The sequence below is a fragment of the Taeniopygia guttata genome, chromosome Z, assembly GCF_048771995.1.
Source record: "Taeniopygia guttata chromosome Z, bTaeGut7.mat, whole genome shotgun sequence".
NCBI lineage: Eukaryota > Metazoa > Chordata > Aves > Passeriformes > Estrildidae > Taeniopygia > Taeniopygia guttata.
The window spans coordinates 67276185-67290203 of NC_133063.1; the positions used below are offsets into that span (position 1 = coordinate 67276185).

A 14019-nucleotide genomic window follows, 5' to 3' on the forward strand; every position below is an offset into this window, starting at 1 on the left:
TTGCACTCTGACAAACATCAGAACACAGATTTGGTACTACTGGAGGTGTTCTTCCTAAGCAGCTGTGTATCTAGCTAAAATGGGAAAATAAAGACCAAAGACCTGTGTCTTTATTTTAATTCGATACACTTTCATACATTTAATATTTTATTATTGTTACAATTTTAGGACCTTAGATTTTTTTTTTTTTTTTTTTTTTGTATTTTACTACACAAGGTTCTTACCAGAAAGGTTAAGAGTACCAGTGAAAATGAAACTTATCTGAGATGCTTTGCTGGGCGATCATGCTGCTCTTCTGAGCAGTTATAAATCCATCTTCAATCAATTTAGTTTTCAGTTTCTACTTATGACTTCATCAGTCTTCTTTCTTTATAGGGGAATGAACATGCGGAAAACTCTGCGAGCTCTTATCATTTTGCAATGTTCAAAGCTCCTGAGACTGACAGCTTGCCAGTCAGAATTTTCTCTTATCAGAAGTATATCTACTGATTCACAGAAAAACATGCATCACTTGAAGTTATGTGAATGCTTTTTCCTTGGAGATATCAAACTAAAAATTTGTCCTGTTAAATCCACACTTGCTTGAACTGCCAGTGTGACACTCAAGATGAAGCAGACAACTGCTGCAGGGCAAAGTGGTTATAACTCCCTACACAGTCTGAGTACAGACTACAGGCATTGATACCTGGGATTGAGTGCCCCCTTAGCAGATCTGCAGATGACTAAGTTGAGCAGTGCAGTTGAACAGCACACAACAGAAGGAAGGGATGCCATCCAGAGGGACCTGGACAAGCCTGAGAAATGAGTCCATGAGCATCTCATGAGGCTCAACAAGTCCAAGTTGAGGTGCTGCCCCTAGGTCAGGGCAATCCCGGATATCAGTACAGACTGGGAGATGAAACTAGTGAGAGTAGCCCTGTGTAGGACTAGATGATGAAAAGCTGGACATGAGCCAACAATGTGTGCTTACAGCCCATAAAGCCAACAGCATCCTGGGCTGCATCTAAAGCAGTGTGGCCAGCAGGGTAAGGGAGGGGAGTGCCCTGTTGGGGTGTGTTTTAAGTTTCCCCCCAGTTATGGTTGCTCCCTCTCCCCTCTTTTTGTAAAATGGTCCAGCCTCCCTTCTTCTCCCCCCTCCATCTGCCTGTCATTCCTCCCTCCACCCACTTCATTGTATTCCTGCTGAGTTATCCTCCCCAACCCCATCCTGGAGCCTGTCTGTCTCTCAGAAACCTCTCCCTTCCACCTAGAAAGTTCCATCCAGGGCTTCCAGTGATAAGCCTCCGGGGTCGTCCCCCCCCCTCCTACCTCATTGGAAGTTTCTCCTGCGTGTCACCCCTGTTACCACACCCAAGTGTTATCCCATTGGTTGGCTGCTGTTTCCTCCCCCTGTTACCACCCCCTTTTAAGAAGCAGGGCACATGGTGCCCATCGCCTTTTGGAGCTTATCTTCTTCGAGGCAATAAACTCGGAACACAGATACCCACAGAAGGACGGCTCCTTGCTTTTGTCAGAGTCGCTCTGCGTGTCTTTCAGTCTGGTGGCTTCGTCTTCCCACAGGCCACACCTCGTGCCCGCAGCGGCACACGAGAGTGGCCTTTGCTGCCGCAGTGCTACAGGTTCTGGGCTAGCCGAGACTTGGTAACACAGCAACAGCCCTGGTGGCTCAGCGGTAGAATTCTCGCCTGCCACACCGGCAGCCTGGGTCCGAATCCCGGCAAAGCCACTAGTGCTAGCTGAGACTTGGGAAGGCACAGTGACAGCTTGGCGCCCACTGGGGGGGCTGAGAAGACCTCCACACCCCATGGAGAAGACCAGTGGAGCCGTCGTTTCGGATTTTTTTTTCCCTGACACCGGTTTGCACGAGGTCTCTGGACTTTAGGCTACCCCCAGTGGGAGCAGACCTAGTTTTATAGGTGGCGCTCCTGGGGGACGGGAGAGGAAGCTTCTTCGGTTCCCGCCAGAAGTCTCTCCCAGACAAAAGCCCTGCCTCGGAGTTTTCGTTGGTCCCAAGATTTGGGTAAGTAGGAAAATTCCTACATCTTTTCTTCTTTCCTCCCTTTTCTCTTCTGGGTTTGGAACAGGGGTTTATTCCTCCTTTGTTCCACGGGTGGGGGGAAAGCTTTGGGTGTCCTATTGGGATATTTGTTTTTCTTTCTGCATTTTCTCTTTCCGAGGTGGGATTTGAACTGCTCAGCAGCTTTTTACAACTATGGGCACTAAGTTCTCTGCCAAGCAGAAAGGAGTCTATCTCCAAATTGTTGGTATCCTTGTTCCGGGGGGAGGGGGGGTGAGGGGGGAGGGGAGGTGAGGGGGGAGGGGTTCAGTTAAAAAGGGGCAAGTTAAAGATCTAATAAAATGTCTTTTTCTCCATTTCCCCGAAATTACCACCCCCGAAAAAGTAACAGACATTCACTATTCGGATTCGGTGGGACAAAAACTAACGATTCTCGGGAAGAAGGGGAGTGGTACAATTTATAAAATGACATTTTGGAGTCTACAGATTCGTACTATTCTAAATTCTAAACAAAGGGTGGAGAAAGAGTCATTTTTGAACAGATTTTCCCCAGTTCTTTCCTCTCCTAGCCCTCTTCCCTCCCCTGTTAACCCTAGAGCTGGGACCCTGCCGGGAGCAAACCGCAATTTGCGCGGGGTTGCTACCATTTCCCTGGCTCTCCGCAGAACCCCAGATCCCCCTGCCTGGGGAGTCGTAGCCAGACTCCTCAGGACCTTTCCAGTCCTCAACTCTCCCAAAAATGTACAGTCCCATCCCAAGAACCCTCAGTTTGAGTTACTATCCCCGATTTCCCTGATCTACAAAATGGTGGGTACCACATGGATTTTCCCGCCGCTTTTCCCCCTCTTCAAAATGGCGCCGGGGGGAAACAAAATGGCGGGCGCCACATGGATTTTCCCACCACTTTTCCCCCTCTTCAAAATGGCACCGGGGGGAAACAAAATGGCAGGCCCACATGGATTTTCCCGCCACTTGTTCTTCTCCCCAGAATCCCTTTCTCTCCTCCTCCAACCACTTCTGGCCCTCCAGTCCTTCCCCAGGTTTTAACTCCTCCCTCTTCTTTGTTCCTCCTCCCTTAAATCTCTCCCCTAGCCACGCCCTGAATTCCCACACCCTTAACCACTCCCCTTGCCACTCTCTCCAGGCAGAGCTCCCCTCTTCCAATGGTCCCACCCACCTCCCTGGTCCCTCCCATCCAGGGTTAGTTTCTGGTTCCCACGGTCCTCTTTCTGATTCCCATGATGGGGGGCCGGGGGGGAGGGGCCTGGGTACAGAAATGGCTCCCAAGTAATACCAATATCAACAACAATCCCTGATAATGGCCATGGAAATTCGACACCAACTTTGCTGGCAGCACCTGTCACCTATATCCCACATGGTGAAGGTGGTGTCCGTGCCCAGTGGACCCCACTGCTTTTTCAGGTTACCAAGGAAATATGTAGGGCGCAGCGGGAGTTCACTAGGGAGAGCGAGTGCTTCCGGGGGATGCTCATGGCCACATTATCCACTGACTTCACCCCTGCGGATCTCCGCCAACTCTTCTCCTGCCTGATGACTCCTATGGAGTTCCTGCGGTGGGAGACAGAGTGGCGGAAGGAAGTCCGGGGCTCCCTGTTCCATCTTTGGGAGAACCGGGCCACTGCTAATGATGCAGGGGGAGGGATGTTCTCTGTCAACCACCTCTGTGGTCAAGCAGAGTGGGCCGACGGAGCGTGGCAGGCCGCTAAGATCCCCTGAGTAGCATTGCGAGAAACGGTGAGGGTGGCCAAAAAGGCATTTTTTAATTTGAAACCAAAGGGACAAGTAGTAAATTACCTTAAAATCATGCAGTCCCCCAATGAACCTTTTCTAGACTATGTTGAGAGGCTCTGCAGGTCAGCTGAACTGCAAATTAAGGACAAGAGGTGCTGAGAGAGATCGCAGTGGTCAATGCCAACTTGCAATGTAAAGCAGTGATACTCAGCCTCCCGATGGAGCCCAAGCCGACCATCCAGGACATGTTAGAAGTCTGCGAGAAAAAGGTAAACCTTGCAGTGGTAGAGGAACAATCCACAGGGGGACCTGTGCCAAAAACAGGAACAACTAAACAAGCCTATGCCGCTGACGCCAGGATGCCTCCACCACATCCCCATCTTGCACCGCCACCACGTAACCAACTACCGCCAGCAGACCGATGCTATTTGTGTGGGACCCCGGGACACTGGGTGGGAAATTGCCCACTCAAGAACGAATTCCACCAATTTCAAAAGGAGCAGGGCAGGGCTCAGGGACCCTCAAAAAACTAACATACGAGCACAGCCCCTCCCTGCGCTCAGACATAAATTCGGTGGGTCACAGAACATCTCAGGGAGGGGGGGGCTGGACAGACGCCCACATTGGACTGGCAAAATACCGGACTTGATGCTTCTCCATCTAATATGACGTGCACTCGTTACGAACAAATACACTGCAGACCCATCTTAACCACCTTGTCGAATTTTTCCCCTTTCAGGCTCCAGCTGACGCAACCCCTCCATCTTCGGGACACGGACCATCATCTTATTTCCATCGCCCCAGAGGGTTCAGGTACCTGGAGTCAGCTGTGATGTAAGTACATCGTCATTGAGGACACCAAGTTTACACCCCAGGAGATCATGGTATTGCCCGGGTTTGTAACATCAGACCTAGGGCAATTCGTGCTTCCCCTGTATTGTGTTCACCTACTGGTGTTTCTCCCTAAGGGTCAAATAGTTGCCCAAGCCATCCCAGTCCCTAAGCCACCTTGGGACCGGGAGCAGGTGGCTGACCTTCGCTGAGGGGAGACCTCATTGCAGTCTACATCTTCTTCTTGTGAGGGGAAGAGGATGGAGAGGCACTGATTTCTTCTCTGTGGTGACCAGTGACAGGACTCAAGAGAATGGCCTAAATTTGTGTCAGGGGAGGTATAGGTTGGATATTAGGGAAAGGCTCCTCAACCAGAGGGTGGCTGAGCACTGGTAGAGGCTCCCCAGGTAAGTCGTCACAGTACCAGCCTGACAGAGTTCAAGAAGCCTTTGGACAGTGCTCTCAGGCACATGGTGTGACTTTTGGGGCTATTTTGTGCAGAGCCAGGAGTTGGACTCGTGACTTTGTGAACGAGTCCCTTCCCACTCAGGATATTCCATGATTCTACTTTTTCCCTTAAGATATTTAAGGAACTCAACAATTAGATTTATGTACTCATTAGTAGAAGTTAGTATTTTCATAATTCTTCATGTATCTGAACTTCAGAGAGGAAAATGCTTTGCTGTTGTTAGTAGAACAGTATAGGGTGTCCTATTTACAGGGTATGCATACACCTATACCCTACAGGGTATACAATATGCATACCTTACATATAGGGTATGCAGCATTTTAAACTGTGAAGGCAGATTAATCTGACTTGATTTCTGAATAGTAATGCAATCAGTTTCACTGCTTGACAATTATTTCTGTATAATAGTGATATGTAAGGTCACTGTACTGGGGAGAAGTGGTAGGGGAGGGGAGCTTCTGTTTTAATTTAACAATTAAAACACCTGAATCACTTTTCTGGATTAATCCTTCTCATCAAAGATATCCTCTTGAAATGGGTAACTGGCAAATTGACACATAATCTCACATAATGGTCTTTTTCTTGCTTAGTTTCAATTATCTTTCAACACCATCATGCTAAGAAAGATCTTAACGGAATGGATTCATGAAAACTGCTCTCTGGATCAAGTTTAAATTTCAAGACTCATCAGGAAACATTCACATCAAACCCACATGACCATTTTAGATTTCAGTAATATCTGATAAAAAGCTGTTTTGAATTATATGTGCAAAACTAGATGAGTTATTAGTGTCATGATTGCCAGAACATAAATTACTATCTGTGAAAAGCTCTGTTGAAACAAAAACTTGGAGGGGAAGAGATAGGAGAGAGTAGGGTGGGGACAGGACCTATCTCCACGTTAATGTTCCAGATCAAAGTAAAGTACTCTGAATGACTAGATCATCACATGAACAAGACCAAGAACTGCAGAGACCGTGCTCTTCTATCTTCAACTGGTTTATAAAAATCTAAAGTATTTTGGAAATAAGCTCAAAAGACCATCCTGAAAGCCTGTGACAAAAAGAGTACTAGAGCAGTGTTCTCTGTTTCAGCTCATTCACCTTCAGAGTAAAAGATCATTTTAAGGACTCTGATCCTTGACTGCAATAGCCTTACACCACTGACTGTGACCAATCAATCCACACAGATAACACTCTGTGGAGAATAAATAGCAGAGTTCTCATGTTTGGATGGGGTGAAAAGTCAGTCACTAAAGCACCTTCACAAATCACAGTTGTGTAACTGCAACAGAATAGACAACTGCAGTTATACAAGCCAGCAGAAAGTATCAGGACCATTATGCACTTTTCCTTATATTTTGCCATTAGCCTAAGTACCTGCTGAGAGCCCAGCAGACAAGGGGGGGAGGTTAACGCAGAACTTTACAGAAATAATGCAAAACTAACCATGTCCCATTAAATAACAATGGACATCATCTTTTGGTAGTTAAGTGCAAGCCACATCCATCTCCCATTCACAAAGTTCAGGATGCTGTCTGAAATAAAGTGTGGTGTAATTCTGGACTGAAACTAAACAGAAAACATCAGGAAATTGATGTAGTTGTCCTAAAACAGGACAATGCAAATTAAGAAGGGTGCTATTTCTGTCTATTTTAGAGTAGAAGGAAATATACAAACTTTGATTAACAAAAGGCATAAACAAAGCAAGTTTTCATACAGGCAACTTTGGAAGTTTCATTATTGCATTCAACAAGGTCTGAAACAAACTCAGTACTTCTGCTTGCAGTATGAATGTCTGTATTATGACATCTAGAGGTTCTGACCTGCCTCAGGCTTCATGTATCTTGGAAAACTACCTCAGCACACCTTAGGCAGAGACTAGAATAGGCCTCAGCAAGACAGCAAAGAGGCTGAAATTAGGAAAATACATTCTCATACTGTCCTTCAAAGAAACATACCTGGACTAGGGATGCAATAATGCAAACAAGGAAAGGGTCATATAGATGCATGACTTGGATCAAAGAAGGGAAGCTGCAATTGAATGAAAATTAACAAGCAGAACTGATGCTTCCATGTAGCACTGGACTGTTCCAGTTAAACAAAAACCATAAAATTGTGGATATTCTCAGTTCAGAGAGAAGAAGAGAAAGATTTCAGCCAGGCTAAGCTTGGGAAAAAGTCCGAGAGGAATCTATTTAATCTATTAATCGATTTATTAATCTACTATTAGATATTTATCTATAAAACAATTATCTTGCTTTTTCTTCATATTGTTTATAGATATGTTCTACCACACTGACCTAAGTCCAGTGTACCAATCAATGTTTTTACTTTTAGACCAATGGCATTAATGTTTATGATGTTCTCCATAAAAGAGAGAGGGGCTTTTGAATAAACATTCATTTGCCTTCTGAAATCGTATGAGACATTTCACCCGTCCCTGGCTCAAGGGTGTCAGAAAATTACCTGAGAAGCAGAAGCAACATGCACACAACACTCCAGAAAACAAATTATTAACAGAATGCAGAAGACTAAAGGATTCTGAGCTCACCTCAGGGGACACTGGAAGAACAAAACCACAAACCCAGCACTATGGACATCAGGATTTTTACCTTCCAGTCCAAGAAGGAGCAACTACACTAACAGTGCCTACAAGTAATATTTTCATTTATAGAAAAGCTAGCAAAACAACTCTTTTTTTTCATTCAGACTACTTCTCAGTTAATCTGGACTCCATCTTACTTACCTAAGGAAGATCTCTAAGCACCATACTTTGTGGGAAGTACACTCAGAGATCTGTATCTTAAATTTGAACGACTTAGGATCTTATTTTATTTCATCAGCCTGCCTACTGTCTAACTGAATGCTGTTTCTGTAACAAGTTTTATATTGTTAACAGTGGGGTTCATTCAGATTCCCAACTCTATCTTTAAAAATACATATTAATTTTAAAATAATCAAACTGAACAAACAAACCCTCAACAAAAACTAAAAAGCCCCAAACAAACAAAAAAACCAAACAAAAACCCCACAAATGGAACCAAAAAAAAAACAAGAAAAAAATTCATCAACCAAACCTAAAAAACCAAGAAGAAATTAAGTACTTAAACCTTGGGCTACATGCTATAGCAGCAAAGTAAGCCATATATTTTCACTGATGAAATGGCAGCAGGGCATTCCTGCTTCCAGAAAAACCTAAGCTTAACAAGCTTTGATAGGCCCCAGAAAAATTTAAAAACTAAACCAAGAAAACCCCTACATGTAGGATTATCACTACAGGTCTTAAACCAGTAAGTCACAAGCATTCAGAAGCAGAAGTCTGATGGAACTAGAGACTAGAGGAAAAGAAGGTAACAGTGTTTTCAACTGAATAGTAATGGTACTAAAACAAAGCAAATTTCCTACAGATTAGGTTTACCTTAGTATCTCAAAAACAAGGCTCAGTTAATGCCAGTTTTGTAAATGTTTGTATGATAGGTTGTAGAAGTTTTCTTGCAAAGTTAATTGTCCACAGAGGCGTAAGACTCAGGTCAAAGACAAATCGGTGCAATCTTCACCGAACGTGTAGAATGATACTATTTAACACACATTTCAACTCACCAAATGACAGAACTCCCACCACATTCAGGAGCTGTCACCTAAATGTATCCATAAGCACCATTTTCTCGGCAGATGTTTTAACAGTATCAAAAACTGAATCAAAGTTCAGTTCCTATCTGCTAGTAAGCCTAGATCCTTTTCTCGTGGACTATGGAAACACCTTAATTTTTATTGAATAAGCTGTCAAATATTTTATAAGCCTATTTTCATTGCTCCTTCTGCTGGAAGAGTATGGGCACAATAAAAACAGTATGCACATCCATACTTTGGTCTGTGGCAGAGCTGTAGAGACACACAGGCAGCAGAACCCGCTTCAGGAGGGAAGAAATCAGAATGCTTTCTCAGTCATACTGAAGTCAGGTCATCTACTGGGATGAGTCCATCCAAGTATTGTAGCTGCTGACCAGCAGTTCTAACAGTCTCATTACCTCACTTGAGCATGAGAGAATGTGAAGGACTGTTGGTTGGATTCAAAGCAAACCCAATCAACAGTCTCCCGCCATTCTTCATTAGTCCTACCTAAGCAAGATGACGGAATTTGAATATTTAGAATTTGGCAAACACTATGAAAAATAACAACACCAGACTTGCTTATGATACCTTCAGATTTCTCAAATTTCTACAAATAGAGATACAAAGGTAAAAAATAGTTGCTTTGGACAAAAGGTTATGACCCTAAAAATGTCATGATGTAGGACAAGAGCATCACCAAAGTAACAGATGCTCTTCAACAGTTTCACAATAGACCTGATGTATTTGTGAGAGATATGAGTGCAATCTGATCCAAAACACTGCTCCCCAGAAGTTAACTTGCTAATTCTTCCCAGCTGCTTGGCCCCTCAACCTGCTGCAACCTGCTGTTTTCCTCTTAGATAAAACAGATTTACACAACCATTTTCTAACAGCTAGCATCTCCTACTCTTTATCAAATTCTACAGAGGCTGATGTGATTAAACATAAGGAAGGGAAAAGATGACTACTGAATAACTGAAATACTTCTGTTAGGAAGGTAGATCTTGACACACAACTAAACACCAAACATCTGTGACAATCTAGAACCTCAGGCTCAAATGGTAAATGAAGAAAGTGAAATCAGAAAGTTGTGTAAGTGTCAGAAAACAAACTCGTGGACCAAAAAAAAGTGAAACATCCTTCTTGTCACATCCTTTGTACAGATTCCATATCCCACGACTGGAACTGCATCGCTTAAAACTTTTCTGGTAATGGTATAAGGGACATGGTATCTACACTGGAACCTTATTCAAAGATTCAGTATCCTGGCTGACTCAAGTCTTGAAAATGCTCTCAGATTTAAGAGACTTTACAGATTTTTAGATGACTTCCTACCCAGAATACACAAAAGCATTTAGATATTCAAACAGGAAAATATACTTTCATACTCCTCTTTGTTTCCCTCCTCCTGAAGCAAGCTGATAGAACCAAAACACTACTTGAAATTTAGACAAACATTCTTGACAATTCTTTGTCAAGGGCCACATATAAGTAAATCTAATTCAAAGGAAAAAAGCAAGCATTCACAAAGACATCAAATGGCAGAAACATCAAATGGCAGAAAAAGCACTAGTAGCAAAACACTAAAGGAAAAAAACCTGGAAAACTACCCAAACAACCAAAGATGATTACAAACATATGTAAAGAAACAGATATGCTAAAGCAGATCTTGAAACAAATTTTCCTTTCTCTATCAAAGAACCTCAAAACAATAGCGGTAGTCCTCCAAGAAGACAATCTTTCAGACACCCTGATCACAAAGCAATTGGCTGAATTTACCAACTGGTAAAGGCTATACACTATGCCATATACAGTCTGTACTATAATGTATTTTACTACAATTAAACCTTCAGAATGACAGTTATTGCAGACATCTTTGGACAACTCTAAATGCGTAGACTTCAAAGTATTTAGCAGTCTCATTACTACAGAGATAATTATCATGACTGAACTTAGCAGTATGTTTCAGAATGTATATAGTCATGATTCATCACAGTTATTCCACAACTTTAGTGCAGTCCAATAGAGGTATGAAGCTCTAATATTCTCAGAAGATTTCATAGGCCATTTAGAATGGATTCCACTCTCAGGCTGATAATGCAAGTACCAATAAGTTATCAGATTTTTTTCCTCACAAAGATCACTGAGTGCATAAGTGAATTCTACATGACTACAGACAGCTCAACCAACCAACTGACTAGAGCTAGCTTTCTATTTCTTTGAAGCAAAACACTACATTTTTTTTTAAAGACTAAAAAAAGTAAAATAAAAGTCACTATCTCAAGAACTTACCTTCAGACTTCAACTTTGTAAGAACAAAAATCAGGTAGTTGTTGAAATCTGGATACTGATTGAGTTGTTCTAGTTTCTGAAGAGAAAAACTGTTAAGGAAAGTTGAATCTTTACATACAACATTTATAGCTTTCTGGATACAAATATTGTTATGTTTGTTATGTACTGCTACATCACCTCAATCAGCTGTGACTAGAAGCTCATGACATACAGAGCATGAACAACCTAAAAACAGTTTCTGTAATTTTCTTACTGAAGGAATAGGTTTTAGTTATGGGGAAGTCTAAAAAAAAATCCATGGACAGATATAAAAATTAACAGCTCCTTAAAAATATGTGTAAAGCTGTATCATCAGAACAGGCAGCTGAACATTACCAACAACTGTGTAGTCAAATGTATCAAAAAATAACAGAAAGGAGGAGAAAGATCTGTATTTAACAGAAACTTAATGAGAAAACACTTAATTGGTCTAAGAAATGAAGACTAGTTCTTAGACCAGTTTTCTTAACAGCTTCTTCACCCACTTAACTTTTCCTTTTTCATTCCCTGAAACATACAATAAATGTAATTGAAAAATATCTGAAGCCATACTAATTTACAACTTTACTAACAAAGAGCTTTAGCTAACATATACTTCCCACTTTATTGTATTTGACATCTAAACTCTCAAATTTGCTAAAACAGCATCATAAAGAAACAGCATTGCAGAATAAATACACATACTTTTGATTTTTCTACAAAAAAATTATGAACTAAGTACTTTAAATTTGAAACCATTATTCATAATTGTTGAGACATGTTATTAAACAGCATCCTAGAACACAGCAAACATCACAATTCCTTTTGTATGTGTGTGGAACATTTATACGCACACAAAACCTCTTACCTCTAACCTTTACTAGCCAACATCAACACAGCAGGGAGTTTTCACTATCACTTAAAAAGAATTTCAAGCATTGGTTGGAAGGACTTTTGTTCAGTCAAGTTCTATATATCATCAAGACAGACAGCATCACTTACACTGCCCATCCTGCATATATGATGCTATAGCTCGATAAACAAACAAGATGTAAAAAATTATTTGAAGCAAAGCTTTAAAGTGTAATTTTACACTAAAGCTACATTATAAACACTGTTCCTATAAACACTTCGGTATGTTAAATACTAAAGAGCACCAGTTTAAGCTTGGATCATTATCAGAAGACTACTTCTTTAGACTCTTCTGTTTAGGATTTTTCAAAGAAAGCAATCATATTTTAAAAATTTAGAATACAGATGAAAGAACAAGATGATCAAGATGTAATTGACCTTTACCTTTCAGACAGGAGCAGAAGCCTTCCTGATATTCACTGCATTTGCTACAAAAATCTACAAGTGGAGCAAATCTGGCTTAAAGCTAAACTCTTACTATAAATGTATACAGACACACAGATGTTGTTACCTACTGAAAGAAATTCTGTTGCCTCCTGTAGAGACCTTCAAGAAAATGCCTTAAATAAAAACAGATCCAGATAACAAACTCCTCACACAATTTCAGCACTTCAATAAATTTCATAGCACTTATGGCTAGCTCAAGGGGCAGGAAACAATGGATGAGGCCTTTATTTTTTAAGGCCTATGCTTCTACCAGTCTTAATTTAAAGTTTTCCTTTGTCAACCCTTACTCCTTAAAACCTTGCTATTCATTATTTCTATACTGAAGAGTGATGGGGGGTGGCGGGGGGGGGGCGGGCCGCGGGGGGAAGGGGAAGAGGAGGGGCGGGGGAGAAAAAACCATCAATCCACAACACCAAATCAAAGCAGTACAAGAAAATACATACTGCAGAGCTCCCCATTTTCGTGAATTTTAACGAGCCGAGTTTCAGGATCAAGCTTCCAGACAAAAAAAACCCATCCTCACCACACACCAAAATGCGCAGTATCAGAACCAGCAGGCCCACGAGGGCGCACAGGCAGCGGCTCTGCCAGCGGCACTACCCTCACCAGCTCCGGCTTTCCCTTCGAATCCCGGCGCCAGATTACTTCGAGAGGCCCCTGCCCGCCCCATCTCTGCCGCGGGGAGAGCGGGCACACCCCGCGGGGCACCCCCGGCCCCCTCGGCGGGACCCGCCGGGCCGAGGGCCCCGTTCCCGCCTGGCCGCCCTGGGGGCTGGGCGGGGGAACCTGAAAGAGCGGCGGATATCGGCGGGGACGCGCCTGAGTACAAGCTCTGAAAAGAAATAAATTTAAAAATAAAAAAGCCCCCCCTACGGTCAAACCCAAAGCGGCCCTGGTCTCTGGGCTACCAACAGGTGCCCAGCGCCCGCCGGGCGAAGGCGGCCCCGCGGCCCGCAGGCCGCCCCGGCGGTTCAAACGCCGCGCCACGGGGCCGCTCCGGCCCGGGCGCGGCCCCCGCGCGGCGGCGGCTCCCGGCCGGCCGAGCCGGGCAGGCCCGGCCGCCGCAGGGCCGGCCCAGCCGCCGCGCAGGCCACGGTCCCCCCGCCCACCCACGGCCACGGCCACCCCCGCCCCACTCTCGGGACCCCGCCAGCCTCGGCCAAGGATACTTGTTGCACGGCTCTCTGCGTGGTGGTGTCCGGGGACTGGGACTCCTTGAGCAGCTGCAGGATCTGCTGGAGCCCCTGCTCGTCGGGCTTCCACTCGTACTCCATCTTGGCTGTCTGCAAAACAGCAGACAACAGGCGGCCGCGGTTGGCGGCGCGGCAGGGCCCGGGCGGGGACCGGCGCAGATGAAGGAAGGCCGGGCCAGGGAAGGGGCGCGGCAGTGCCCGTTCCGCTGCGACTCTCGTGCCCCCGCGTACCTCAGCAGCCGCTGGATAGACGTAGGACACCGACCTGCTCCCGCTGCCTCCGCGCTGAGCAGAGACTGAGTCACGACGAATTTGTGATCCGGCCCGAAGAGCCGCCTCGCGTCCTGCTGGGTCCTAGCGCCGGGCACGGCTCCGCCCGCCCGGGCCGCCTCGGGGCCGCCGGCGCCGGCGTCCGCCTTTCCCCGGTGCGTCCCACACTGCCGGGAGCCTGCGGGCGACAGAACGCGAGCACCT

The 14019-nt window shown here is 44.5% G+C and overlaps 1 protein-coding gene across 3 annotated transcripts in view; it reads right to left on the reverse strand.

Annotated features, from left to right (window-relative positions):
• TNPO1 (transportin 1) overlaps positions 1-14019 on the reverse strand; it is a 75535-nt gene that overhangs the window by 44955 nt on the left and 16561 nt on the right. For 2 of the 3 annotated variants that reach the window (XM_072922086.1, XM_072922085.1), the window contains exons 1-2: positions 13522-13629; positions 10976-11051 (exon numbers count right to left, since the gene is read on the reverse strand). In XM_072922086.1, the coding sequence (XP_072778187.1) occupies positions 10976-11051; positions 13522-13626 (181 nt within the window). In that variant the 5' untranslated portion in view covers positions 13627-13629. Of the gene's footprint in view, positions 1-10975; positions 11052-13521; positions 13636-13810; positions 13994-14019 lie in introns of those variants that run through there. The other variant, XM_072922084.1, reaches the window with a different exon arrangement.